Genomic DNA, 27,672 nt, shown 5'->3' on the forward strand with positions numbered 1-27,672 from the left:
GAACCTGCAGTACTGCTGCAACGACCGATCGATCCGACCGCCGAGTTGATACGAGCATTCAGATCGTCATACTCTTGAAGGCGGGCGCGAAGTTCCTCGGGGGAAATTTCCTGGACGGTACCTGGGGATGAAAAAGCAACGATATGCACTTTTGGTTACAAACTCGAATGCTAATACTATACATACCGCAGGGATTCTTTTTGCTCTATTGCGCAAAGCATTTTCGAAGGGAGCTGAAAGCACGCGCGTGCACGAAACGATAGAATTACAACACAATCTCAAAAAAGGCATGCTCTAGCGCGGAATGATGAGACGAGGAAGCTACAGCGATAAATTGAGAAAAAAAAACTTGACATAACAGCGGCGACCTTACTTTGCGCTCTGCTCATTTCGGAATAGGACAGTGACTGGATAGGTGTCCTTCCCCTAGGTCTTTAGCATGGAAACGAGTAGAGCGACTAAAAATCGTAAACGATGGAACGACAATTGTTTTGAAGCACGATTCAGTTAAAACTTGGACTTGGACAATCAATTCGTAAAAATGTAGGAGCACCGGAATAAAAATTATGGGCCCTATTATAGAATTCGAGTCGATAACAATTATGCTCGTTAGCTCTATTTTACTAGTATTTGCGTTAACGCCATTGAGCATCTTTTTACGATTCCGGAGAGCGTCAAAGATAGTAATTGATTTTCGAATGGGAATGACCACGTTTTCAAAATTGAAATTATTATTTAAAACTAACTTCTCCATATCAAATTAGTATTCTATTCAAATGAAAAATTCAAACGAAAATTTTCGGGGGTCTTCGTAGCCTAATTGGTAGCGTGTCCGCTACTAAGCGAACGATCATGAGCTCATAACTCAGGGCCCCTCAACTGACCATCTTAGTGTGTTATTCTAGCTACTATGTCCACGCAACAATCATCATGTGTCGGTAATCCCAGTCTCTTACCGCTCCCATTTTCGGTCTGCTGCATCGGTAATTGGCACTATTAATAACACAACAAAGAAAGTCTCATATCAACAGTCCCGCTGTGAACAGCCCAACTGTGAACATTCGAACAATAGCAATATTCTTACGCCGAAAGAAGGCGACATGTGTTGTGCATCGATAGAATAGAAATTCTCTTACGCCGAAACGGCTACTGTGTTATAGATAAAATAAATGTTTATCGATAGATAGCGATACTCTTACGCCTCGAAATGGTAACAGTGTAATACACAACAAAAGTTATCTTAAGATAAAAAATGTACACGAATGAATTCGGTTCTGTTACAGCTGAATTTGCTAAATGAGCCTAATAAAATAAAACTGTTGGGATAAAAAAAAAAAAAAACATTTTCGGCACCAGACGTCGACACTGTACAACTGTCATCATGAATAGATACCAGGTGTATGACTAAAACGTCAAATCCCTCATATTGCCAGTGTACCCAATATTGCTGCGGTTCACTGACATTTTGGTTCTGTCAATTACTGTTGTTTACAACTCGGTCCGGTTATATAGTCGAATAGTGCCTAACTTCAAACTCCATGTTAAAAGTGAACACCTCCATGTGAAACCGAAATATGAAAATCGCTCATGCAGTTAGAAATAAAGCAGCGCATTTTTCTTTATTTTTACTATCTCCGTGATTTCAACGATTTCAATCCTCGCAAATGATATGTTGGTAAACAAATGACGCCATTTTGATTTTGGGTAGCCTATATTCAATTGATGTCTAACCCCTGATAGATACCGAGTAACAGGAATGCCAGGTCATTTTTTCATGATACGAAAAAATGTCTTCAAATGTTTTCACAGTCATATCGGAGAAAACTAAAATTCATAACTTGTTATGTAGCACATTTCATTAAACTTATCTTGGGGTATTGAATTTTTTTTTTCAATAAATGTGAACAAAAAAAAAGAGTGGGTTATATCTATGATATAACCGCAAGGTTTACGTGGGATTACCGTTGTCTTAGTAAGCTTTATATTGTATTAATCAAACTATCGATTGAATGAAACAATTTCCGAATTCAATTGAATTCAACAAATTTACTGCTTTGTAAGTACAAACATTTTACAGTTGCCATGTAAGATCAATTCATGCATTGTAATAGATTATGTTCTTCGTTACAAGTAAATTTGATGACCGTCCTTGTACGTTTGATATGATGCCAAGGATGTGAACGGAAGAATTGTCAAACGATCGTTGTATTTTCCATTTCCCTCTGAAATTATTGCATCTCTCATGTTTACGTAGTTCTCGAGCCGCGAAAGTTCATTCATCTCTAGATCCGTCGCTTCGTGGTACCCATAAGTGTGGAAGACTGTCGTCTGGCAGTAGTAACACGTCTCGTAGGCGCAGCGTTTCTTGGGTGATGTTGATGGCTACTGTTTCCGTGTGGCGATAGCTCTTCGGGCTCAACCCAGCTGATGGCCCGCTCTTGCACATCGCCCTCCAGTCGCTGACCGCTCGCTCTTACGTCTGTTACAGGACCAGCTCTCTAGTTTAGGGATCCTACTCGAACGTTCGCATTTTTATTATTCTCCTTGAACAGAGGAAAAACATGGAAAACAGACGCATACCTAAGCCTCCAATAACCCGGGAGGCCTTCCCTGGGAGAGTTATAGCATTCTGACTCGCTCGCACTCCCCTCACTTAGTCACTTTCGACACCCGATCTCGGAGCCAAGACAAGTTTGTATTTCCTTAACGCCCGATCAAACAAAATGTCATCATATGATCTACGTGGAGGAGTGAGGTATGGACATTTGAGGCCAACGGGCATGGTCCCCTCCCAAAAAAATGGTTCTCAAACGGCGATCAGCATTTGAGAACCTTTTTTTTCAAGAGCCCGACACCCAAAGGTATTTTTTACTCTCAGTTCCTATCTGGGACAAATTTCCGGAAACTAAATACATCGTGAAAACATCCAATGAAGGAGTACGAATTTCCAAATAATCTGCGATCAACACAATCTATTCCATCGATTACTGTTGGCGTTACAGTATAATTAACAATTTGTCCAGATTTTAAGTGAATTGAGTTTCACTTTACCGTGTGTTCCCGATCCTCAGAGCTGACCTACAACTGATCAAAATAAGACATTGCGCGTGAAGCTATAACTCGCCAACAGAAACCCCAAATGAAATTTAAAAAAAAAACAATCCAAAGAAATGAAAAACAACTAAATCTTTCTTTGCCGCATTTTTTTCAACGTAAAAAACTTGCCACAAAAATCGTTATCATATGAACTACTACTTCTACTACTACTACATCAAAACACACGTATTCACACACGCGCATAAATTATAATTTACAGCTACTATGTCCATTCATCATCCTCTATCAAATATTGAGACTCTACGTTATAGCACAACAATGCCACTGACAGCACTCTTCGTCGTCGGCGTCTTGTTTGCGATCGTTCCGACCGCTCAACCACCTCCGTCGCCCCCGTCCTTGCCCACCATCTGTGCAATCAGCAATCGGTGAAGTGCCGGGTGCCACAGTTTCAAGCCTGACGTCGCCGCTCTCCAGCACCAGTAACTCTTCTGCCCCCAAAGCGGTACCCCCAATGGTCGCTGCTAGTGTAATCCCATCGCTTTTATTAGCACTTTTACCCTCGTGGACCTGTTTCTGTCGATCTGACGACAGTCGTTGCAGTTTTTCCAGTCGAGCCTTGAGCTGCCGGGGTGATACGCCTGCCCACTTGGCGGTCGTATCACCGGATTTGGTAAGAATCTTTTTGGAACAGTTGGTGGTGGCTATCGCTGCGGTGGGCAATTTTACACCATGCAGCGATTGTGTATGGTTAGCGGTTGTTTGCAGAAGGGATGCCCGACATGGGTCGGGTGGATCATTGGACGAGTCGTCATCGGGGTCTTCGTCTTCCAGATCTTGTCGCTCGACACTCTCCGGTACCGGCGAGTGAGATTCTACACTCTCCGGAGTGTATGGTTCGAACTGACGGGCCTTCGTTGTGCCCGATGAGGACGTTCCAGAGGGAGCCATAAACGTGTTCAGATAGTGGGCATCGATGCGACTCACGATAACGTCGTTGGCCAGCATCAGACGCCGAGATACAAGCGTCTTCCGATGTTCCATCGGTTGGTGCTTGATGATGTTCTGGCAGTTGGGACAGATTTGAGGGTCGGTTTGATCGAGACCTTTCATCGATCCGGATCGACTGCGTCTATAGTCGCTACCGCTAATACTAAAGCTGCTACTGTACAATGAACACATGCAAACATTGGCATTGCTGTCGGTGTCAAACACACTGATGCTCACGGGCGGAGGAACTTTAACGGGGCGATTCGATGCGTCAAGTGTTCGGCTGTTTTGGTGAGTCGACCCGTCGTGCTCAACTGCGTAGCTCGTAGGGAAGAGCTCCAGCTCCGAAAGAAATTCATCAAAAGCGGTTTGAATGTGGTCAAAGCAATACGAGCAGTGAGGTTTGTTAGGTGATGGCAACCTTTCGTCGGGAGTAATGCCTGAGGTAGTAGGAGCTGGAGGGGTGCTTGAGGAGGAATTATTGCTGATCGACTCGTTAGCGACAGTGGGAAGGCTGTTGAGGTGATTATGATTGGGTTTGCTGTTGCTGGCGGTGGCCATATCACTACTACTGGTGCTATCACTGATAAATTTGCTAACTAAATGATTACTACTGCTATTATTAAGATTATTAACGCTAACATTAATAGTACTAAGATTGGGAATGTGTTCAACACGTTTATGCGCATGCGTATCACAGGAACAGTAATTTAAAATACCTTGACTCGATTTTATTCGTATATTAAGGTAAACCGGCTGGAATAAGAAAAGAAAAACCAAAATTATTGGTTCGATTGCGATTCCTTACACGCATACGACGATGACCCTACCTTGTGATCCCCCATGCAGACCGTTTCGCCGATGATACCGTAGGTGCCCCTTGCCATTGCCGTGGACTGTGGCTTACCACCCTCTCGATCCTCATCGATCAGCTTACGGGCCGCAGGGCTTACCAGTATACGATCGCACCATGCCGGACAACGGGTGGACATATAGCTACCAGGCTGCTGCGGATCCTCTTCGTACGGATATGAGGGTGGGAATGTGACCGGATACTCGAACAGTATGCTGCGAAGCGAGTCCAGCTCGCGGTCGAATTGGCGCAGCTGAGGAATCGAATCAAAAGGGGAGAAAGCAACCATTACCATCAATAAAAATACATCAACCTTGACCTTACCCAATTCTCCTTGAATGTGCTTTGATCAGTATGATTAAATTCTTTCTTGCCCACGGTAAGTACATTCGCTCCGTCCGAATCGCGATACTGCACCTTTGTACTGTCATTTTTGGGGTTCTGAACTCGGTGCTCCGTTAGATCCTCGGTCAATTTCTGGAAGAGATAGGAAGAATGAAGGCAAAAAAAATCTTATGATTATGTTTCAGTGAAAATATCATGAAATTAATATAGAAACTAGCTAACCCGGCGAACTTCGCTCCATCCAAAATTGATTTTTTGATCTGAATACATACTTTCAAACATTTACCTTTTCCTACTAAGCGAGCGTCCGTGGGTGCAATCACAGGACTTTCCATTGATTGATTACCCTTTGACCCTCTACAATTTACATCCATTATAAATTTCCAATTTACATCCATTATAAACTTCTACCAAAACTTGTCATTATAATACAAAATCATTTTCAGACATAATTCTCGTTCAAGATTCTTAAACCGCTTGCAAATACACTGAAGTCGCTTTTTACGCGTTTTTTTATACGTTACTATTTTTAACGCGGCTTTTTTCACGCGGTTTTAGGAATTTACGCCGTTACCATGCGTTCGTCGGTTCAATCCCAGAACTCGCCATTGATTGATCTTCTGATTGGTCCTTTACAATTTCCTTTTACTATAATTTTCCTATTACTTCTACCAAAACTCGTCATTATAATATACATTTATTTTCAGACACAATTTTCGCTCAAGATTTATTATTCACTTGCAAATAACAGGATGGCCACTCAATTTCGATTCTTCAATTCCCGCATTTTTCCCAACTTTTTTCATGAAATTCCCGACTGAAAAAAATGAAAAATTTAATAATATTGTGTCGTTAATTAAAAATTGATTTTCGAAACCTGAATTGAGAAAATATTTTTACTTTCAAGGTAAAGTAAAAAATTACCTACTGGGTATTTTCTCTCGGAATTTTGGGTAGAAATAGTTTAGAGTGTATTGTTTACATTGCATTTTTATCGCCTGGCACCAGGAAAATCCTCAACTCTCTCATCGGGACATCGGAAAACAACTCAGAATCGTGCAGTCAACGATGAGTCGTGTGATTAAACGTTACTACGAATCTCTGAGCATCGAACGGAAGGAAGAGAAATGCGGTCAGAATGGATGTTATTAAATACACGAAATAGACAACTAGGAACGCCGTATCCCATAGCATCTGAATCGGACGATTCTGCTGTTCCAACTGCTGCAGCATAATATTTCAGATAGTTGCTCATTGATAATTCAAACAAGTGGAGTTTGAATCCAATCAGGGCAATTTAACAAAATTTCCATCATCATATGTCACCCAAAATATGGGATATACTCGTGTGATGACCTATATGCGCTAGTTATACGATTTAATGTTTGCTGGGTATGAATAGTGTATATCATAAAACCGATGCTATACCGAATTACGACTTAATCTGCCGTGATGAAGAAAATCGTGTTTTTCGCATTTAATACGATTTTAGATATACACGATGTATACTTTGATCGACATTATGCACGACGCTGATTCGATCCCGCTTTATATACAACTTAGAATATACATGTTATTCGATTTAATGGTTGCTGGGCAGCGTCGTGTTCAGGGTTATCATATCTATAGAATAATCTGCATTTATACAGATTTTTCAGACTTTTTGAAACCAAGAATCTGTAGATACAGATTACAGATTTTTTGGGTTTTCATACAGATTTACAGATTTTTCAAAATAATGATCCAATATTGGTTATGGCTTGATCTCAATAATATTTTTCTCATCTCATTAATTCAATTCGTATAACATTCGAATCAGTCTGAATGTGAGTCATTTTGGCATCCATATGTAGCGTGTAGTACTGCTTTCTCATGTTCAATCTAAGACGAAAAGATGCAAAAATCAGCGTCATCGGCTAGCTTTACAATAAACAAATAACACTGTTTATCTTTTTGCTGTTTTCTAAAGCACAGTGAATGCAAATTTTTACGTGGATACCATCAACATCGTCAAATTAATAATAACTATGCCAATCAATGATACTAAAGCTATGATTATACTTCAAAATTGAACTTATAAATTTAACCCTGTCGTATGCTGTCGTATAAAATTTCGACATGTGTTATTTATTTATTTTTACTTGGAAAAGCAGTGATGTATAAGTTTGATTAATGATTAGATTATGAAAGATGAACAAGGTTGCTTTATTTTTAGTAAACTTTGGATAAGATTTTATTAAACAATGTTTTTATGTTTATGTTTAAAAAAAATGCTATAATTCTTCTTCGTGTGATATCTTTCGCATGTATCACAAAAATAATTAGTTTGGCGTCTTTCGGCTTTTATTTTCACAGTGCTGCAATACATGGAGCTTTCCATTAACCTTTCCTCAAGTATCTTATCTAGTTATCTATCATTCATAGTAGCACCGTTTTGGTTCGTGAATAAGTTCACAAGACATTAAAATTCGTTTCGAAAAAGAATAAACTAATACATTGTAGCATAAATTATAATACTAGTATACTTCTTTGCTGTGGTAACTGAGAGCAGACACACAACCGCAAAGGGTTAATACAGATTTCGATACAGATTTTCTGAGAAAAAACTCAGATAAAAAGTTTTTTTGAAAACAAAAACACCGATTTTATTATGGCAACCCTGGTCGTGATGCCAAAATTATTTGATCGAAAATTAAAAAAAAAATTGGTTCACCGAAATTCAAACAATTTTTTTGTTTTTTTTTTTGAGACCCAGTACTGTTCTAAGTTTTATTTATATGTGCGTATATGTTTTCTATATTAGTGATTTTCTTCACAATTTTTAGAGCATTGCGCAATACAAAAAATAATAGTAAAATAGAAAAATTAAATCGAGCAAAATCGATAGAGAATAGTGGTTGTTTTGAGTGTTAAAAAATGGAATCGACAAATATAATCTTTTTTTATTTAAGGATTTAGGCTAGAAAAGTCAAATAAAAAAAAGAAATCCCACAAACAAAATATCTACCAAAAATGAGAATATTGAAAATATTTTAAAGAAATTTGAAGAAACTTTAGAACCAATGACAATGCCAATGACCAATAACAAGGAAAATGAACGAAGTGAAAAAATTGTCACTTTTTTCCTAAATATATCAAAGAAAAAACTCAGGGCTCAAAATCGGACACTTTTTGTCCGCAGACTGTGCATAGTTGAGTTCCTGGAAATCCATATTCAGGACCGTATCTAAGTGCGAGGTAAAAGATACGAATCTGAAATTTTTCGATAAGAAATAAAAAATACGAGGTTTGAGTTAAACCGGAGTAATTTATTTTGGTCTTTTGTTTCTAATCTCTACGCTACAAATAAACTATTAACGGTTTATTTCCAAGGGCTGCCATTTCCTCATTCTGTACATCTGCGCGAAGACCGTATATTTCAAATTGAACGGGCAAAACTGTTTCTTCTGGAACACAAACTTCTCAATCACCGGACAGTTAATGCCGATAGCTCGGCTCAAGGCGGCGAAATCATCCAGATTACTATCGACATAAAACTGCAGCTCCAGTCGCTCCAAACTTGGCAGATTCCCAAACTCATAGACAATTATCTTCGCTTCTCGGTCGATGTAGAGCTTTAGCTCGCGCAGATTTTCCAGAGAATCGAAGAAGGTCTTAATTTCCTGGCACTGATTTTCGAAGCAATCCATTTCGATGAACTCCAGCAAATTTCCGGTGTGAACTCTGAGCAAAGAATATGTACACTGACGCATTGTCAACCGTGCGAGGACGGGTGCGACCAGGGTCAGGTTGCCATTCTCCACCATAACATCCGTCAACGTAAGCTCCTTCAGGCTGGCACACTGAAGTGTACCCGTTCCCCGTATGTGGATGTTCCGAATGTGCATCCGCTCGAGCGCATGCGCCTTTAAGCCACCGATGTTAACTCCATCGTCATAAAAATAGCAAGCCCTGAAACAATCTCTGTAGTCATGCGGGCCCGATATTTCTAGCGACCGCAGATTCGGCATGTTAGCGAATAGCGTGTTCCAATCTCGATGGTCATTGTCGACGATTTGGCGAATCACCAATCGCTCCAGGAGCGGCCGTTCGAGACCAAAGAAGGTCTCCCAAGTGAGGCCTTTCAAATCGATCTCCAAGTGTCTCAGTTTTGAACAAGCCTCCAACTCAACCAGTGGAAATTCGCATTTATAAAATTTCTCTTGCCCCTTTAGAACAATGATGGCTTCCTCCAGGTTCGGAGCTACCAGATGAATCGCCGTTTCGTTTGCTGTGTTCATTCCCTGCAGCTGGATACAGTGGAACCGTTTAAGGTTCTCGAGGACTATCTCTTCCGTGGTTAACTGCATCCACCTGCGTTTCTCCTTCAGGAACTCCAACTTCAACTCCACTACGGAGCCGAACGAGATCGATTGCATTCCGCGTTGAATCGGTTCGGGCTCTCCGATCAACCAGAGATACTGTATGTCCTCTTGGTGAGCAACCTCCGCCAGACATTCGATGACGCCATCACCGCTCTCTACACGCAGGTCTGCCTTGAACTGGCGATAGCGTCTGCTACTATGCTCCAGCATATTCCTAATGTCGCCAGCATTGTGCGAGTGAATTTTTAGAATAAAATCTCGTCTTAACACCGCGACGGTGGAAAAAGCTTCGTTCCAACTCCGGCACACCTCTGAGCACCGCAGTCGATCTTGCGGCTCTAGCTGCTTGAAAAGGTATACTAGTGCATCTAGCGAGAGCTGATTGAAAGCCATTGAGAGCACGTTTAAAATGTAGATTTTGAAGAGAATTTTTATGAGACTCCGCGATGTGTACACTATTGCTTTTTACAGTTGACTGATTACATTCAGTGTTACATCGCTATTTATATTTGTGGTACTGTGAAAAGTCTGTACCTGGAGTCAAGAGGGTAGCTAGATACGATTCTTATTGCTACCGTTCATAATGCTTGTAATTACGTAATGAATGTTGTCGGTACCATATTTACAGGTAGCAGTGATCCCTGAACAGATCATCTACGTATCTACGGGAACTGTGCTTAACATCTATTTAACTAAATTTAAATTTAGAATCAAAAACATGGAACAAATGATCGTTTGTACATATTGGAGGTTGCATCTGAATAAGAGATATAAATGGTCATCCATTAGCGACAGTTTTGTGTCTTTGTGTGACGAGTAGTGGAAAATTGGGTCCAACGGATCGATCGCTGTAAACGGGCCCGTGGTGGTCATATGACCAAAATTGAATGCACAAAAACAATCGCACAAAAAAAATTCGCACAAAAACAGGTTTTACTGTACATTTTTCAGATGTAAAATTGAGCATTTTTTTATCGTGCGGTTAAAATGATCACATGGTGGTGGTAAAATGAACAATTACACATATCATGCTAAATGGGATAGATTTATGCGTTGTTCCTCATCTAAATTTGTTTAAATCATTATTGAAATAGTAAATACATGTATGAATCAAGCTGAGCTTATTCTTATACAAAATACCTGTTCACCTCTCATTGAATATGTAAACAGTTGTCCAAACTGATGATTTGTCGAAGATATCAGGACGAATAATTTAAATGTCACGGGAAAGTCCTTAAATACGATGCGCACAAAATTACGTCAAAATGGTTACCGTGAGAGAAATTTCTGTTTTATTTATTATTTTTTATATTTGACAGTTGAAGGATTCAACCTTCAAGTGTAGAAAGCACTGGTTATTTCGTGATCCATCCGTAACAGACGGAACGCGAAACACGAGAAATCTCGTGAGCGGTCAGCAAAGTGTTAATAACGTGAACTAATCCTAAAATGATCTTACTTTTATCACTCCTTCGGTGTCGCATCGAAAGTTGAAATCGCCAAAGACAAAGTACGGCACAGGTTTATTCACGGTATCCTTATGAAATCTAGTGTTTGGGATGGAATAAGAAATACAATAATCGAGATCCACAAGGGTCGCAACCGAGTGATCGATCCCCTCACCTCTCTAGCGTGTGCACAAGCGCCCGCCGCCGACTCTTGCAGTACACCGATGGGTACTCCTCGCAGGCGGCCAAATTGGAAGCGTCGTGAAACAGATGGATATTGACCAGATCGAAGATCGTCCCATTCAGGGACCAGCGTGTCCGCAGGAAGCCTTTACGTGACCATTTGCACTGCAGGTGGATGGAACATAAGGGTGTTAGATCACACACGCACAGACATCACGAACTTCTCAACGTACCTCCGGGAAGAACTGCTGTGGGAATTTTGCCTTCTCCTTGGTGGCAACCGACTCGATGTTGCCGGTGTGTATGTTTTTGCCCTCGATCAGGTCCCACTCATGTGTCAGGAAGTTCCACATCTGCAAGTTCTCGATTGTGCGATGTGCAAAGTACAGATTGCCCAGTGCCTGCCAAAAAAAAAACAAAAAATGAGAAGAATTGGGTCAGCCGGGTGTGTTAAGACACAAAATAATCTTCCCACCGCGATAATTGAAAACGATACAACACAAATGATTGTTGGAGTATCAGCGTTTCACAACAATCTAAATGATCGCATCATTCAGTCCGGACCCGTAGTGTTTATAATGTTAACGGCCACGCTCGATTGCGAATCAGATTAAACATCTATCCTCTCCGAATGGCGGCGCTAACACAGATGAGTGTATTTATATACTATATTGTTTTGGATGTTCTATCGGGGATAATGTTGTGGTTTGATTGCTACACCTCGAACGTGCCGTTACGCCATCCGGTGTCTGATAATGGTGAATAAATCTTGCGCGTCCGTCCGAGTGAACTCTCTCTCTCCATTGGGGTGGTCCGATTCTCAGCACGGATAGGTAATTGATAAATTTCGATTCCTCATTTCAAACAAAAAAATTGTTTTGATTCCCCAGCGCTAAATTTATTTATGGCAACGCACGTGGAAGCGTAATATGGATGGATTTTTTTCCTTCTGTTTCTTACCTAACCATTTGACGTCAGTGGCTCTTCCGCAAATGGGATTAGACAACGGTGGGATAATTAACACAACCGCGAAAGTGCATATGCTTTTTTTTGTTTCCTTCATTCTGCACAAGTCAAGGAACTGCTGGAAAATACCGAGGCATCCACACAATGCTACCAATTATTCTTCCCTCCGTAACATTCGCTCTGGACGTGTTCTTACATTCTAATTCAGTTTCCGTAAAGTAAATAAACATCATCTCTGGAGAGGTAATCTTTTAAGAATCGATACGCTGTTTGTCTGCTATGGTGTGTAAGGCGAAGAAGCATGACTGGCTTAGGAAAGTAGAATATAAAGATACCACCAGCGGCGGAGTATCCGATCAATTTGAATATCAAATTGGCATCTTCATCCCCAACGTTAAATAATGGGAATTGGAATTCGGTCCACAATATCGCGTCATACAACACGCGCCAATATAATAGCAGAGAATCCATACAAAGCTCACGGTGACGACGAGCAATGATAGTAGCACTCTTTGTGGCCACCGATTGCTGACGACATTCGAGCGAGATACGCTAGCCTGGCAAGCGTCATCAGTCGACACGCTCCAATATGCACTCGTCGTCCGGATCCCGCGCTCGATTTGGATTTGGAGCGACTCCGCGTTATTGTTTACATTGTTGGGAAACTCTCCATTTTCCAATTTCGTTTTGTTAGGCACATGCCTAGGGCATTACCGTGCCAAAATTTCAATAACCGGTTATTCGGTAATGAAAATTTCATTACCGGTAAAACCGGTAGAAAACATACTTTAAAATAAACAAACCTTTTGTATGTTTTTGATACTTAGTTTGTTGCTTACAGTGGTACTTTAGGACACAGAGAATGTTAGTTTTGTCGTCTTCTATCAGATCTCATTAGGAAAACGCCCATTCAGAGTCCAATTATGTTGGGCGTACAGTACGAAGAGCATCGAATACCATTGTCATGTATTTTCCTCTGATGCCCTCTGTACGAAAACTCTCCGATGGTTTTCATCAATCCGTTTATAGACGTAGAGCTTGGCCTGGACGTTGATACCTTCGATTGTTGCAATCGTCGTTCAAGTTTTTCCTTGAGGCTCAAATGTTTCGCATCGTCCAGTGGATTTTCTCCTCCTGTTGTCCTGCTACTGAATCAATATCATCATCGTCAAATTTGATCAAGTCAGGAACAATTTCAAATGCCTGCTTGATCAATGCAGTCCGTGGCGTTTGACACCAAAGTCATCACTAATTGTGTCACGACCACGTGTAGAATGATTATTCATATACGAGAACAAATCTGCATATACGAAACGTCTTTCTGCAATCCTTCCAATCAGGGCTTCAAACAGCTGCTTCCAAATTTCTGATGATTGCTCCGATAGCTGTTCTAGCATAAATTGTCACCGGACATCAGCATCATAAAGGGTGCGTTTCTTCCGCAATAGCAGTTCAACAGCGACCAGGACTGGTTCGAAGGCTTCAATCAATTCCTTTATCAGCAATTCCAATTCGTCCTAAAAATGCAAATTTTAAAAACTTGTTTTTTTGATTCCAATGAAAGTGTGTATTCCGTTCGGGTTGGAGGAAATATGAGTTTTTCACAGCAATTGGGAATTTTTTGACTCAAGCGTAACTTTTGGAAAGGGCGTATCGATTTTAGTAAGAGGAATCTTTGATAATTTATATCTCAAAAACTATGAGTCGTACCGAAATAGTGTCTTAGAAAGAGTTATAGAGTATTGGATGGTTGAATATGAAAAAATGTACACTGAGAAAAAAGATTAGTACTCTTTTTTTATTTACAAAAAGAAAATTTGCAATATCCAAAATACATATTTAATTTTTTTTTAATTTTTTCATACAAAAAAAGAAGTCATGTAGAAAATTTTAAAAATGAGCCCAAGATGGTAAAACTATTTTTGACGAACTTTGTGGAGTATCGAATTTTTAGGAATTTTCGAAACTTCGAGTTTTTGTATGTTGGCAGTCATTTTTAATCACAAATTATGAATCCTGATGTTATTTAAAACAAAAAGAGTTAAGAATGATTGTTAACATACAAAAATTAGAAGAAGAAGTCCACAAAGTTCGTCAAAAATAGTTTTACCATCTTGGGCCCATTTTTTAAATTTTCTGCATGACTTCTATTTTGTATGAAAAAAATTAAAAAAAAAATTAAAAATATGAATTTTGGATATTGCAAATTGAATTTTTATTTTGTAAATAAAAAAAAAGTGTACTAATTTTTTTTCTCAGTGTACATTTTTTCATATTGAACCATCAATACTCTATAACTCTTTCTAAGACACTATTTCGGTACGACTCATAGTTTTTGAGATATAAATTATCAAAGATTTCTCTTACTCAAATCGATACGCCCTTTTCAAAAGTTACGCTTGAGTCAAAAAAATCCCAATTGCTGTGGAAAACTCATATTTCCTCTAACCCGAACGGAATACACACTTTCATTCGAATCAAAAATACTCATGTTTTCTCATTTGTCGATTTCATTTGGAATTGCTGTTATCACTGTCAGTTCTTCATCGCTGAAGCTTATCTTATGTTTCGTTTTCAGATCGAGCAGCGATTTTTGAACTGAAGTTCTGAGGTCGTAGAATCGGCGCAACACTGCCAGTTGTTCTTTTCGATCTTATTTGATTCTCGAGTAATATTTCAAAGCGGTATGAAAGCATATAATATTTATGGTGTAAAAATAAAAATTACCGAAATTACCGGTTATTTACAATCATTTACAATCAATTACCGATAACTTGATAATGGAAAATAACTCAGTATTACCGGTAAAACCGGTCAACAATCCCTACACCTGCCGCCTAGTCCATTGTCGCTTTGATTTCTATTTTTGACGTTTAGGTAGAGTGTTTTTTCAATGAACTCCTCCGACGAATAGCATGCTCGAAAAAGAACCTGAAACTATTGGGAACCACAGCACAGCCCCTAAGAAGAATGGTTGTAATAGCTGTTATCCATGGTTATTATACAGAGGAATTTTCCCTGTGACCTTCTCAGGTTGAAAAATATATCGTCTATTCGAGGAATACTAACCCTTTGCGGTCAGAATTAAACCTTTCACGTACAAACATCGAGTCTCACCCGATTTGAAATGATTGTGCCAAAACGTACAACATCTATTCTCTCTCGTGGTGCGCTTGCAACGCAGGAGGCACAGAGACGCTCAGCAGAGAAGCGAAATTACTCGATGCGTGATCCATCGAAACGTTTGAATTTGGTCTCTTTCGAAAATTAATCGTACGGAAAGGGGTTAATTTCTTCTGAAAAGATCCTCTCATCGTTTAGCATGATTCCTTGCTGTGGTGGCTGAGAGTAGACAAACGACCGCAAAGGGTTAAAGGAGTTTCTCGGCGATCTTCACAGGTTGCCAATAATAACCACGGTGGCCACGAATGTCACTTCACAGTGAAAACGAAGTGAACTGTATACAACCATATTACGGCTGTCACCGTGTGTGTAGGAGGCGGAGAAGTTCATCCGTCGTGACAAATGGATGAACCCGGTGTTATTATGAATACCACGATACTGTCATGTCACGGAGGAAAACAACGGTTGCCGTGTATTTTTTCACTTGTGTTTTAGATGGTGAAAGCTAGTCACGCGGAATGGAGTAAGTTCAATTTCGTATTTATTTAGCAATTTTGGTAACATTTCGAATCTTGTATTGCTTTTCAGGAGAGAAAAAATAGACAAACAGCAATTTACCCGCCCGGTGCCATTTTTGAAGCGAAATCCTGACGTGTTCAGAGGGCGTAAATTTGTTTATTTGGATATAATTAAGGACTGAAATGTAGCTCCCGCAGGCTCATTGAAACATGGCAAACGTAACTCTACTTCCGATTGTCCTAAATTAATAACAATTTTTATTTCTATTTTTAGGATTAGACTAAAAGAAAGTTGCAACCTTTCGATACCATTTTTATAGTACTCTTTCGGGTTTTCCAAAATAGGCCTCAGTTTCGGTAATCATTTCATCGTCGGTCTTAAATGTCTTGCCAGCGAGCATTCTCTTCAGGTCTGCGAACAGAAAATAGTCGCTGGGGGCCAGATCTGGAGAATACGACGGATGCGGAAGCAATTCGAAGCATTCGTGTAATTTTGCCATTGTTTTCATTGATTTGTGATTTTTCCATTTTTTTCACGATAACAAAAGTTGCTTCACTCTCAATGCTGTAACTCACGAACCAATCGACCGATTGCTGTCAAATTTTGACACGTATCCATTGAAAGACGGTGCATTGTGATAGTCAAGTAAATTTTTGCAAGAGGCGCCATCTAGACGTTAACCTTATGAACTTTTCACTACCAACAACGGATAAAATAGTAAAGGGTGTGTCACATCAAATTGCATCACGGAAAAAAACGCTGTAGAAATTCGCCCAGTAGACCGATCCTTTTGAAAATTTTAGACAGTAAAATAAAAACTATTAAACAACTTTTGGCATTTTCTTTTTATTCATACTTCGAGCCCAAGCCCGTATGCTCGCACCTTCCTCTTCACCCCGTCCATAAGGTTCTGTACAACATCAGGTTGTAGTTTTTTTTTTGAACAGAAATCCATTTTCTCTTGAAGTCCGCCTCCGATTTGACAACTTTTGGGTTCTTCCGGAGGACCTGCTTCATAATCGCCCAATATTTCTCTATTGGGCGAAGCTCCGGCGCGTTAAGCGGGTTCATTTCCTTTGGCACGAAGGTGACCCCGTTGGCTTCGTACCACTCCAACACGTCCTTTGAATAGTGGCACGAAGCGAGATCCGGCCAGAAGATGGTCGGGCCCTCGTGCTGCTTCAATAGTAGTAGTAAGCGCTTCTGTAGGCACTCGTTAAGGTAAACCTGCCCGTTTACCGTGCCGGTCATCACGAAGGGGGCGCTCCGCTTTCCGCAAGAGCAGATCGCTTGCCACACCATGTACTTTTTGGCAAACTTGGATAGTTTCTGCTTGCGAATCTCCTCCGGAACGCTGAATTTGTCCTCTGCGGAGAAGAACAACAGGCCCGGCAGCTGACAAAAGTCCGCTTTGACGTAGGCTTCGTCGTCCATTACCAGGCAATGCGGCTTCGTCAGCATTTCGGTGTACAGCTTCCGGGCTCGCGTCTTCCCCACCATGTTTTGCCTTTCGTCGCGGTTAGGAGCCTTCTGAACCTTGTATGTACGCAGGCCCTCCCGCTGCTTGGTCCGCTGGACGAATGAACTTGACAAATTCAGCTTATTGGCGACATCCCGGACCGAACTTCTCGGATCACGTCTAAACTGCTGAACTACGCGCTTGTGATCTTTTTCACTGACGGAGCATCCATTTTTGCCGTTCTTCACCTTCCGGTCGATGGTTAGGTTCTCGAAGTATCGTTTTAGTACTCTGCTGACCGTGGATTGGACGATTCCCAGCATCTTACCGATGTCCCGATGTGACAACTCCGGATTCTCGAAATGAGTGCGCAGGATTAATTCGCGACGCTCTTTTTCGTTCGACGACATTTTTCCAAATTTACGAAAAATTGACAGTGAAGCATGGCCAACGTGATCTATACACTCTTATCTGATTATAAGCGAAAGCTGAAGATATAATTCCTAAAAATTAAATTTCTACAGCGTTTTTTCCGTGATGCAATTTGATGTGACACACCCTTTATACCTATCTGTTTGTGGTTTTCTCACAAGGATGACGGGGTTCTCATCAATCTGCGTTCGGCGAATAGACCCGTTAAAACTTAATAAAAGCTGTCTGGATCAACCCACCTCACAGTAACAGCTGCTTTGTCCCATAAAACCTTTCTTTCTGCTACACAAATCTGAATCCAATCAGCTAAATATACACTTGTCTCTTTTGATGTCCCAAGCGAGACAATCCCCCAGCCGTACCTTTGCGTGCCAGCTAAATTGCTGACATTCAAATAAATTGAATTTCCATCCTTTCCACGCTACTTTTCCTTTTTTTGTCTCGCTCCAGGGAAAACACGGAAAATCGATACTACACCCTCCTTGGCTAACAACTTCGCTAACACAATGATTATGAAACTAAAGCAGCCAGCAGCCCGCCGCTGCATATCCGTACCGTGAAGTGTTCCGCCGAGTTGTAATCCTCATCGAGATACACCCGGATCCGGTTGTAGTCGGCCAGCTCGGCCGACTCGCACAGATTCTTGATGAACTCCTGCACGTACTCCATCGATTTTTCGTACGTTTTGCCGCCGACCTCTTGCAGGTGCAATGCGATGAAGACCGGCCGCCGGACCGCCACATGGCCGAGAAACTCCTTGATCCAGATGTACAGAAGGCGGGAGGGCTGTATGATAGATGGGATGAAGATAGGAGAACATATTAGTCAGATATATAGACAGTCAATTTATTTTTTTTTAAATCATTGATCATTCTTTAAAAAAAATGATAAAGTATTGAAATTTAAAAAAATTCCAATAATTCATATCTCCATTTTGGTGAGTTTACCAAGACACCACTGTACGTCATTCTTAATTTTTTGGGATTCAGAGAAAAATACACCGGTCAGTCATTGTAGTTTTATTTTTTAGAGGTGTTTTAATCATATTTAATTGTCCATGTAGTGTCTAATTTCACCTAGCAAACACCTCGGCCTGCATGTCTTTTGTCAGTGGACTTTTGCATTGCCATTCGTTATTTCGCGTTGGAGAGCTTCGTGTTGCCATTTGGGAAGCGAAAATTAAAAAAAACTATCAATAGCTTTTGAACTGAATCCTGATAGATGAGCTATTAACAATCCCGAGAATAGAGCTATGTGCAGCTAGAGAAATAATATTTGATAAAATAGTCAATTAAATTTTCTATAACTATGAGACAATTAATAGTTATACAAAAGTTTAATCGAATATTTTATCATATAGCATAGTTTTTTCATACGAGTTATTTTCCCGTGTTAATTGAAGGCCAAAAAGAAGAATCTTCTGATGCGGAGAAATCCAATATTCGCTCTCTAATCGCTATGGTCGTATGCATTTGGTCCACTCTGACTGCATACTGTTATCAATTTTTGTTGATCAGTCGAAATAAATTTATGCCATCAACCTGGCTGTTTGCAACATAAATGCGATCTGATAAACGTAGAATGTAGATCAAAAAATGCTTGACTGTTTGGTACTATTAACTATTTTTTTCTTATTCTCTTACTTAGTCCGGTCTGACTAAACACCAACCAATTGGATCATGCCTATCCCTATTTCGGTCGAACTCAACCGTGGTTTACATTGCTGAAGCTCCATTCGAATTCATGGAAAACTATCATCGTAAATTACGTTTCTTTTATTCAAACTGTTACTCATGGCTATATGTAGCGGGTACAGAAATCGGCACGGGCCTTGTTTCCCAAAGAATATCAAGAATTCAAGAAATGTTGGTAAGTAGACTGGCAATGTCTTCGGCAGACCTTTCATTTTTTGAAGCCCCCTCACCGCCAGGCTGCCCCGATGAAATGTTGTATTGCTGTTTTCATATGTTTCACAACAAAATCATTACATCTAGGACTTTTGTTATGGGCCTTTCAACGATTGGATTCCTATCCACACTTCGCCAATTCGTCGGGCACCACGGACTTCCATCACAGATTCATTCTGATGACGCGACAATTTTTGAAGCTTGCAAGCATGAATTGTATGATCTGTACCGAAAACTCAACGTCAAAGTCGGACAAAAAGCCATTGGATATGAATTATTAACATTTATTATTAACACATATTAATTGCAGTAGCTTCAAATTCGATTCCTTCAGCCCCATTATCTCATTCACCCCATTCATCTATGAAAGCCCTATCCGATCTCAACCCTATCACAGTATCCACTAACCGCCGTGCCTACTGGAATTGTATTGAAGACGCCGTTGGAAGCGCTAAGAAGCATGGTAAAAAGAGTAAGGGTAAGAATTTAAAAAAGTATGAACAAATCACGCATTCCGTGTAGGATAGTACCCCTCTAACATTAAAAAGCCCGGCCATGTTTACAGTTTGTGCATAGGTTAAAATTATGCCAACAAATTTTCGAATCTGAATTCAAATAGTATACTAACATACCGTTTTGTCTCATATTCCGAACACTTAAGCTTTGATGGTCATTGAACAGTGTCTCATTACTCAAAATGGTACTCTTTCGCGAAATTAATTTGATTTTTGGAGCCTTCTTTTTCATTTCACTACAATAAAATTGATTTACAAATGCAAATGCATCACTTTTGTCTCAAATTCCGAACACCTTTTTTGCCACTGACTCATATTCCGAACACTTTTGTCTCAAATTACGAACAGCAAAAATGCATTGTTTGAAAAAACACATAACTTTTAAACTACTGGACCGATTCATATGATCGATATATCAAATTAAAGTCAATTAGCTAGTTTTTTTTTGGAAAAATGTTATACTTGTAAAAAAAAGGATTTTGCTTTTGTTATTATTGATATATTTATTATTGATATATTTATATAATATTGATATATTTGTTTCTTATAGTTTACATGGTTTCAGGACAAAGGGCGCTATATCGGTATCGATACATTTAAATGATAATAAAATGAAGTCTATAACCCAAAGAATGTCAGGGTTTTGAATATTAAATTATTTATAACATTTAAGTTGAGTAAATTTACATTTGAAAATTAAGTGTTCGGAATTTGAATCATGCGTAGAAACTTGATTCATTTTCTGAACGCTACTTCAATATTAATTTTAATGAAGATTTCTGCATAACATATCATGTTTTTCGCCCATTTATTATAGGTTCATATATTTTCTATTTTCTAGCTAGACTGTCACTTTTTTGCAATTGTCTAATATTATAAATTATAGGCTGTATCGACACCTGTAAATGATGTCAAAATGAAGCCTATACCTCAAAGAATGTCTGTGTTCATATTATTCATTTATTTATAACATAAAAGTTTAGTAAATTTACATTTAAAAATCAAGTGTTCGGAATTTGAGACTGTTCGGAATATAAGACAAAACGGTAATCCATTTTTTTTTTGTTAAAAAAATATTATTCTATCTTGTGGATATTCCTTGAAAAGCGCTCTTCCGTAGCATGGAAAATAGTCTCCACAGTACCGTACATTAGGTGCGTAATAACATGCGTTCCATTTCCTCCAAGCTACCGAAATTCGTCGGAATTTCTCGAACTGCGTCTCATTTGACACTAACATGATAATGCAGTTATCACCTTCTAATCAACAGTGGAAAGAACCGGCTGAAAACCGTATCCGTATAATTATTGGATTTACCCATCAGCGTTTCCGATCCATACAAAAAGGAGAAATAAAAATCGAACGGTAGGGGAGGACGGGGTAAGACTGCCACCCTAAGCATAGAGTACAATTCTCGCGTAACTTTTGGAAAAGTTCTATGTAACATATGTAAATGAATCGAGTTAATGGATGCACGCTATTAGTTTTCAATCATTGAATGCATTACAAAAACAGTCGTTCACGTATCTATCTTCTTCATTTTTTATTGCCGATACAAAAAATATCCAATGTACAGATTCGGATTTTAAGCACCCGGCTGTTACTTCGAACGCCACTTTCCTCCGACGCCCGAAACGTCCGAAGTAACAAAGCAGTCAAAACAACACAAAATCGTACTTCGGTCGTTTTGAGTTTTTGTTTCTTACAGGTGTTGTTATCGATTTTAGTTTAATTCAACGGGTGATAACAATAATGATCTGTTCTTAGAACGAAATGCTGATTTTTGGATCGATGTATAGTAGTTAGTTTCAAATTCTTATCGTGCAACGCAATATGTCCAATGTGCAAACGCGGGCAGTCAAAACGTCCAATGTAACATTTTTCGCTCCGTGGCTTCAACTTAAAACTCAAGTCACGGAACAACAGCTACGATTGCTTGTAAGGGGGGTCCCGTGTGGGCCTGCAAAATCGCCGACTTTTGCGCCAGAAGACCGAGGTCTTCTGTCGGGATTCGGATGAATGGATGCCCGGACTAGCGCGTACCGTAGGCCTCACCACAGTATCCTCCTTCAATTTGCTTTTCCCACACTTCAGAAAAATATTCACTAAACGATTCGAAAAATTTCTTTCCTCCAACTCTAAACCGATCTTTTCTTTCTTACCAAAAGAAAAATTAATTTTACCAATTTTAAACTGTTTAATGGAAAAACTACCAAAACGTTTCCAGAAATTTTCTCCAATGTTTTGTTTCTTATTTTCGTCAAAAACCTAACTCCTAATACTCAACAATTCTCCGATTGTGACGTCACTCTGTTATGTGTTGTTACCTAAACTCTAGTATTTCTACTGGTACAATGTGGTGTCCCTACTAATTTGTTTGGTGTTCTGTGTAACGGTGGTGGTGGTCCGTGCTATCACGTATTGGTTTTTCAGGGTACTCACGGATTTTGAAATTCTATACCGGTATGGACTTGCAGCAACGGTGGGGCATCCAAAAGGTGGAGCAGCGTGGTGATCTCACCGCTCAGACACCAAACCTCGCACCGACGTGAGTTTCGGTAAATCACGCTGGCGTTGGTAGACTTTCCCGTCCTGAGTACAACCGTGCCGGAGTAGGGTCGCGTATGGCGGGCAACACACACGGGGCCGAGCTTCCCTCTCGATGACCAACGCGCTCCAGAATGGTCTATAGTGGTCCGCAACCACGAGGCGATAGACCACTCCGGGGAATTTACCGAGCACCACTTCGCAGGCGATGGCTGATCGCCAAAACGCAAAATACAACCTACACACGGAGCCACCAAGGCTGTACAAATTGCCTTTTATTAAAAAAAAATCCACCAAACCAATTTTGTTTTTATAAAAATTACCTCCGTTTTCTGGGTGCAAATACACACTGCTGCAACTTATTATTATCACTGCTAACTATTTGTACACGATTGTACAATTGTCCTAATTAAATGAACACAATGAACAAAAGCATTTTTTTATATTTAACAATAAACTTACTGTAAATCGATTCGAATAATCGCACAACTCACGATTTTCTTATCCTACTTTATTCGAATCACTCCGAAAATTTCTGGAAACAGAAAACTGTAAAAAGGAAATCTCTTTGTTTTTTTTTCAATTATACCTCAATAAAAAAAATCTAATCACTCTACTTTCACTTTTTTGAACTGTTTCGCTCGGCGGCTCAGAATGGAAAGATCGCTTATGGTATTCTTCTCGATTGCGAAACCTTTCGAATCTTCTAGAGAAACTCTCATTAATCCTATCACTACTTCCGGTTCTGACATTATTCTTTGGGTATCCGTTAATCTAGAATCTTCGCCGAGGACTACTAAGATCTTGATCGATTATTTTGAGTGTCTGATTCTAGCAGTGCAGGTGATATACCAATAGGCGTAACTCTAATAAAATATCTCTGAAACGACCTACTCGTTTCATCACTCCCTACTCTCCCCAAAAAAATATATGAAATATATTTTCTTCACATTAACATTGTTCGTCTATACATAACACTATCTTTCTTATTTAGAATTATCCAAATTGCCCGAAATTGAAAAAAAAAACTATTGTCCAAACTTCCCAAATTATAACCAAAAATTAAATATAAACAACCACAATATATATTTACAAAATGTCTGATAAATTTTTAATTTATTTACAACTTGCAAAACAGCACCTTATTTAAAATATCTGTAATTTATGGGAATTGTATATGTGAAATTTCATAGTATCCTCGAGTGTGCTCAAAAGTATAAAATCGACCAAATCACCTCCAATTTACGAATTGGAATGTAATTACCGAATAAAAACCTCCAATTAATCAATTGGAACAAACTTACCCCAATTCATATTTCCGAAAGTAATATCGGAAAAATACTATGTCTTTCCTTCGCGGAAAAAGACAAATTTACCCTATGCATTAACTCCAATGTATGTATTGGAAAACATAGACCAATTGATGCCGTCAGAGCATATACTGCCAGTGCACTGAGACCCAATTTTTCTCAAGTGTACGCAGCCAAAATGCCTACGCGCATCCCAAATCACACTCCCTAGGAACATATGGAAAATGAACCAAATCTCTACCAACCTCGGAAATTATACTCTCTCACACCTTACTCTCGGATACTATTGTTTGACTATTGTAGTTGAGTGACGGAATCAGTTGATGGCAGCTACTTTGTTATGATAGCTCCATTTAGAAAAAAAGTATCCAAAATGTAGTGTTTTTTTTTTTTTTTAATCAAAAGTGGTGCTGTATTTGCAAAATGGTAAGTACTTATTTTATTTTATTCTATTTATTCCTTGTTTCTGTCATTTCTTTCCTATATCGAATGTTCTTGTCCGAATTCATTCCTTCGTTTGTTGTCTTTGTTCTATTTACTCTATCTGAGGTCTTTGACCTCTGGTCAATGACTTCATATTTACTATTGTTTTCATTCTTCTCCTATCCCTAATGTAATTCCTTTATTTATCCCATATATTTCTAATATTTTTTTCCCTCGTAGGTTAAAGTTTAGCTGGTTTCCTTCGATGAAATAAATCCCAAAATAAACAGTTAATGGAATTCCAACCGTATCATTCAGGTAAGTATTTTTATAATTATGACTATACTAACTTTCTTTTTTTTTTCAGGTTTCTGAACTCTTCTCCATTTTCCTGACGAAGTCGCTCTCATTTTGAAATGGATTATTCTGCGACAAGTAAATGGATTGGTGAGTTTTAAATTTACCGTCTAAGCGTGTTTAAGCATCATTTTTTTTTATGATTTGGTTTACGTACATAGCTCTCTAATATTCTCGTTTTCCGTCTTCGCGTATTTTTTTTTTTTATTAAGCTGTTATGCTCACTTTTGTTGTTTTTATACATAGCTTCATGTCTTTTTATCATTAACGTCTTTGCGTGTTTTGTTATTAAATTGCCTTAATTTTGTTTGTTTACATAGCTTTCAATTTCTGAACAAAAAGCTACGAAAGATTCACCCTTTCTCTGTTTTCTGTCTTTAATTTCTTGCAAAATTTTCCTATCTTTATTAGGATCTCCGAATCGTATTATCAACTGTTTAGAAAATTTATTCCATGATGAATATTTTCTTTTGTAGGTAAAATACCATCGACGTGCTTCGCCTGAAAACAAAATGTATGCCTGATCCAGGAAACAATCATCTGGAATTCTTTCGGCAACCATCAGTTCGTTTACTTGGAAGACGAAGTCGGAAACTTCCATTCCCTGAGGATCACCACTGAACTGGATACCCCATTTATCCAAACGGAAATGGCGGAATTTATGATTTCGTCGATGAGAATTTTTGTTGTTGTCCGACAGACTGTTTAACGAGGACGTCGAGGAGGAGCTCGTTGAAAGCAAACTGCTTAAAGAGTCCAATGAAGAGCTCTCTGAGTCCGAAGACGAACTCTCGGGTAATTTCTTCTTTTTATGTTTCTTATCCTGATTGTTTCGTTTCTTATCCTCTTTTTCAGATTTCCCATTCTTCTTATTTTTATCGCTTCCTGCTGCACCTGATTTTCCCTCTTCCTTCTTTTTCTCTGTATGGCCTTTTACCTCTTTCCTGTCTACCTTTTCCTGATCATGTGTTTTTGATTTTACCTTCTGGTCCTTGCTGCGACTTCCAGAAGATCCATCAACTGTTTTAATGGGAGAAATTTTACTAACTTTCATGCTTTCTTTTATTCCTTTTGCAAAACTACTCTCAAATTGTAAACTTTGATCCAACAACGTGATATTTTCCTCCGCCTTTACTTTACTTTCCGGCGATTCCGATTCCCCATTTTCTTCTCTATCACTCAAATTCATCAACCTTCTCGCTAACGTTTTATACGTCTCTATTAATTTCGAAATTCGTATTAGCGTCTCAAATTTCTGATCTTCTTGTGCCAAATCTATAGTTTCCGTTCTATTAATTCTTTCTCGCCAATGACGCAATTGCGAAATCCATTTCACTTGAACATTTTCTTTCAAACCTGCTTCGATTTTCTTCAATTTCCTATTTACCAAAGGTAATTCCTCTCCCATATTACTTTCTATATTCCATGTATTACTTCCTTTTTCTTCACTCTGAAAAATATTCCTCAATCGTTCTCTTTTCTGCTGTACTGATTCCTTGATATTCTGTTTTCTAATTTCCAATTCATATTCTAATTCGTTGTCGCTTAAATCATATGGATTTATCATCCATATTTCGCCTTCAGCCATTATGCTAAATTGATTTCCTTTCTTTTCTTTTCAGAAAACCAACACAAGCAGAATGTATTCAATAAAAATAATTCAAATAATAATAAAAAGAAAATGTCCCACACCCAAAAATTCAAAAATAAAATCAACCTTCACCAAAAATTTCCCGAATTCAATCTATTGATTAATCTACCTAATCGAATCAGACTTAAATTTCCTAAATTCAATTTTCTTAATACTAAAATTTCCTATATTTCAAATATTAAAACTAATTAAAAAAAAATTAACCTAAACGTAACTCACAGGGTCGTGAATTATAAAGTTGGGCGCCAATGTAAGGGGGGTCCCGTGTGGGCCTGCAAAATCGCCGACTTTTGCGCCAGAAGACCGAGGTCTTCTGTCGGGATTCGGATGAATGGATGCCCGGACTAGCGCGTACCGTAGGCCTCACCACAGTATCCTCCTTCAATTTGCTTTTCCCACACTTCAGAAAAATATTCACTAAACGATTCGAAAAATTTCTTTCCTCCAACTCTAAACCGATCTTTTCTTTCTTACCAAAAGAAAAATTAATTTTACCAATTTTAAACTGTTTAATGGAAAAACTACCAAAACGTTTCCAGAAATTTTCTCCAATGTTTTGTTTCTTATTTTCGTCAAAAACCTAACTCCTAATACTCAACAATTCTCCGATTGTGACGTCACTCTGTTATGTGTTGTTACCTAAACTCTAGTATTTCTACTGGTACAATGTGGTGTCCCTACTAATTTGTTTGGTGTTCTGTGTAACGGTGGTGGTGGTCCGTGCTATCACGTATTGGTTTTTCAGGGTACTCACGGATTTTGAAATTCTATACCGGTATGGACTTGCAGCAACGGTGGGGCATCCAAAAGGTGGAGCAGCGTGGTGATCTCACCGCTCAGACACCAAACCTCGCACCGACGTGAGTTTCGGTAAATCACGCTGGCGTTGGTAGACTTTCCCGTCCTGAGTACAACCGTGCCGGAGTAGGGTCGCGTATGGCGGGCAACACACACGGGGCCGAGCTTCCCTCTCGATGACCAACGCGCTCCAGAATGGTCTATAGTGGTCCGCAACCACGAGGCGATAGACCACTCCGGGGAATTTACCGAGCACCACTTCGCAGGCGATGGCTGATCGCCAAAACGCAAAATACAACCTACACACGGAGCCACCAAGGCTGTACAAATTGCCTTTTATTAAAAAAAAATCCACCAAACCAATTTTGTTTTTATAAAAATTACCTCCGTTTTCTGGGTGCAAATACACACTGCTGCAACTTATT

At 39.3% G+C, this 27,672-nt stretch overlaps 2 protein-coding genes and 1 long non-coding RNA gene across 5 annotated transcripts in view; 1 reads left to right on the forward strand and 2 right to left on the reverse strand.

Annotated features, from left to right (window-relative positions):
- Positions 1-239: 239 nt before the first annotated feature.
- Positions 240-27,672, reverse strand: part of LOC129765610 (uncharacterized) — a 38,033-nt gene continuing 10,600 nt past the window's right edge. Inside the window, exons 2-8 of one of the 3 annotated variants that reach the window (XM_055766025.1) lie at positions 18,295-18,525; positions 11,474-11,641; positions 11,233-11,405; positions 11,069-11,156; positions 5,225-5,377; positions 4,878-5,153; positions 240-4,803 (exon numbers count right to left, since the gene is read on the reverse strand). In XM_055766025.1, coding sequence (XP_055622000.1) covers positions 3,358-4,803; positions 4,878-5,153; positions 5,225-5,377; positions 11,069-11,156; positions 11,233-11,405; positions 11,474-11,641; positions 18,295-18,525 — 2,535 coding nt within the window. In that variant the 3' untranslated portion in view covers positions 240-3,357. Of the gene's footprint in view, positions 4,804-4,877; positions 5,154-5,224; positions 5,378-11,068; positions 11,157-11,232; positions 11,406-11,473; positions 11,642-11,715; positions 13,505-18,294; positions 18,526-27,672 lie in introns of those variants that run through there. The other 2 variants (XM_055766035.1, XM_055766031.1) reach the window with 2 other exon arrangements.
- LOC129765625 (uncharacterized) lies at positions 5,389-11,062 on the reverse strand. The gene has a single exon (XM_055766041.1). The coding sequence runs from the start codon at positions 10,000-10,002 to the stop codon at positions 8,599-8,601; it is 1,404 nt and encodes a 467-aa protein (XP_055622016.1). The 5' UTR covers positions 10,003-11,062; the 3' UTR covers positions 5,389-8,598.
- On the forward strand, positions 23,776-27,591 carry LOC129765636 (uncharacterized). The gene is made up of 4 exons (XR_008741450.1): positions 23,776-24,444; positions 24,682-24,888; positions 25,275-25,593; positions 26,421-27,591. It is a non-coding gene; the product is annotated as an uncharacterized LOC129765636 (long non-coding RNA).

This window comes from Toxorhynchites rutilus, chromosome 1 (genome assembly GCF_029784135.1).
Source record: "Toxorhynchites rutilus septentrionalis strain SRP chromosome 1, ASM2978413v1, whole genome shotgun sequence".
NCBI classification, from domain to species: domain Eukaryota; kingdom Metazoa; phylum Arthropoda; class Insecta; order Diptera; family Culicidae; genus Toxorhynchites; species Toxorhynchites rutilus.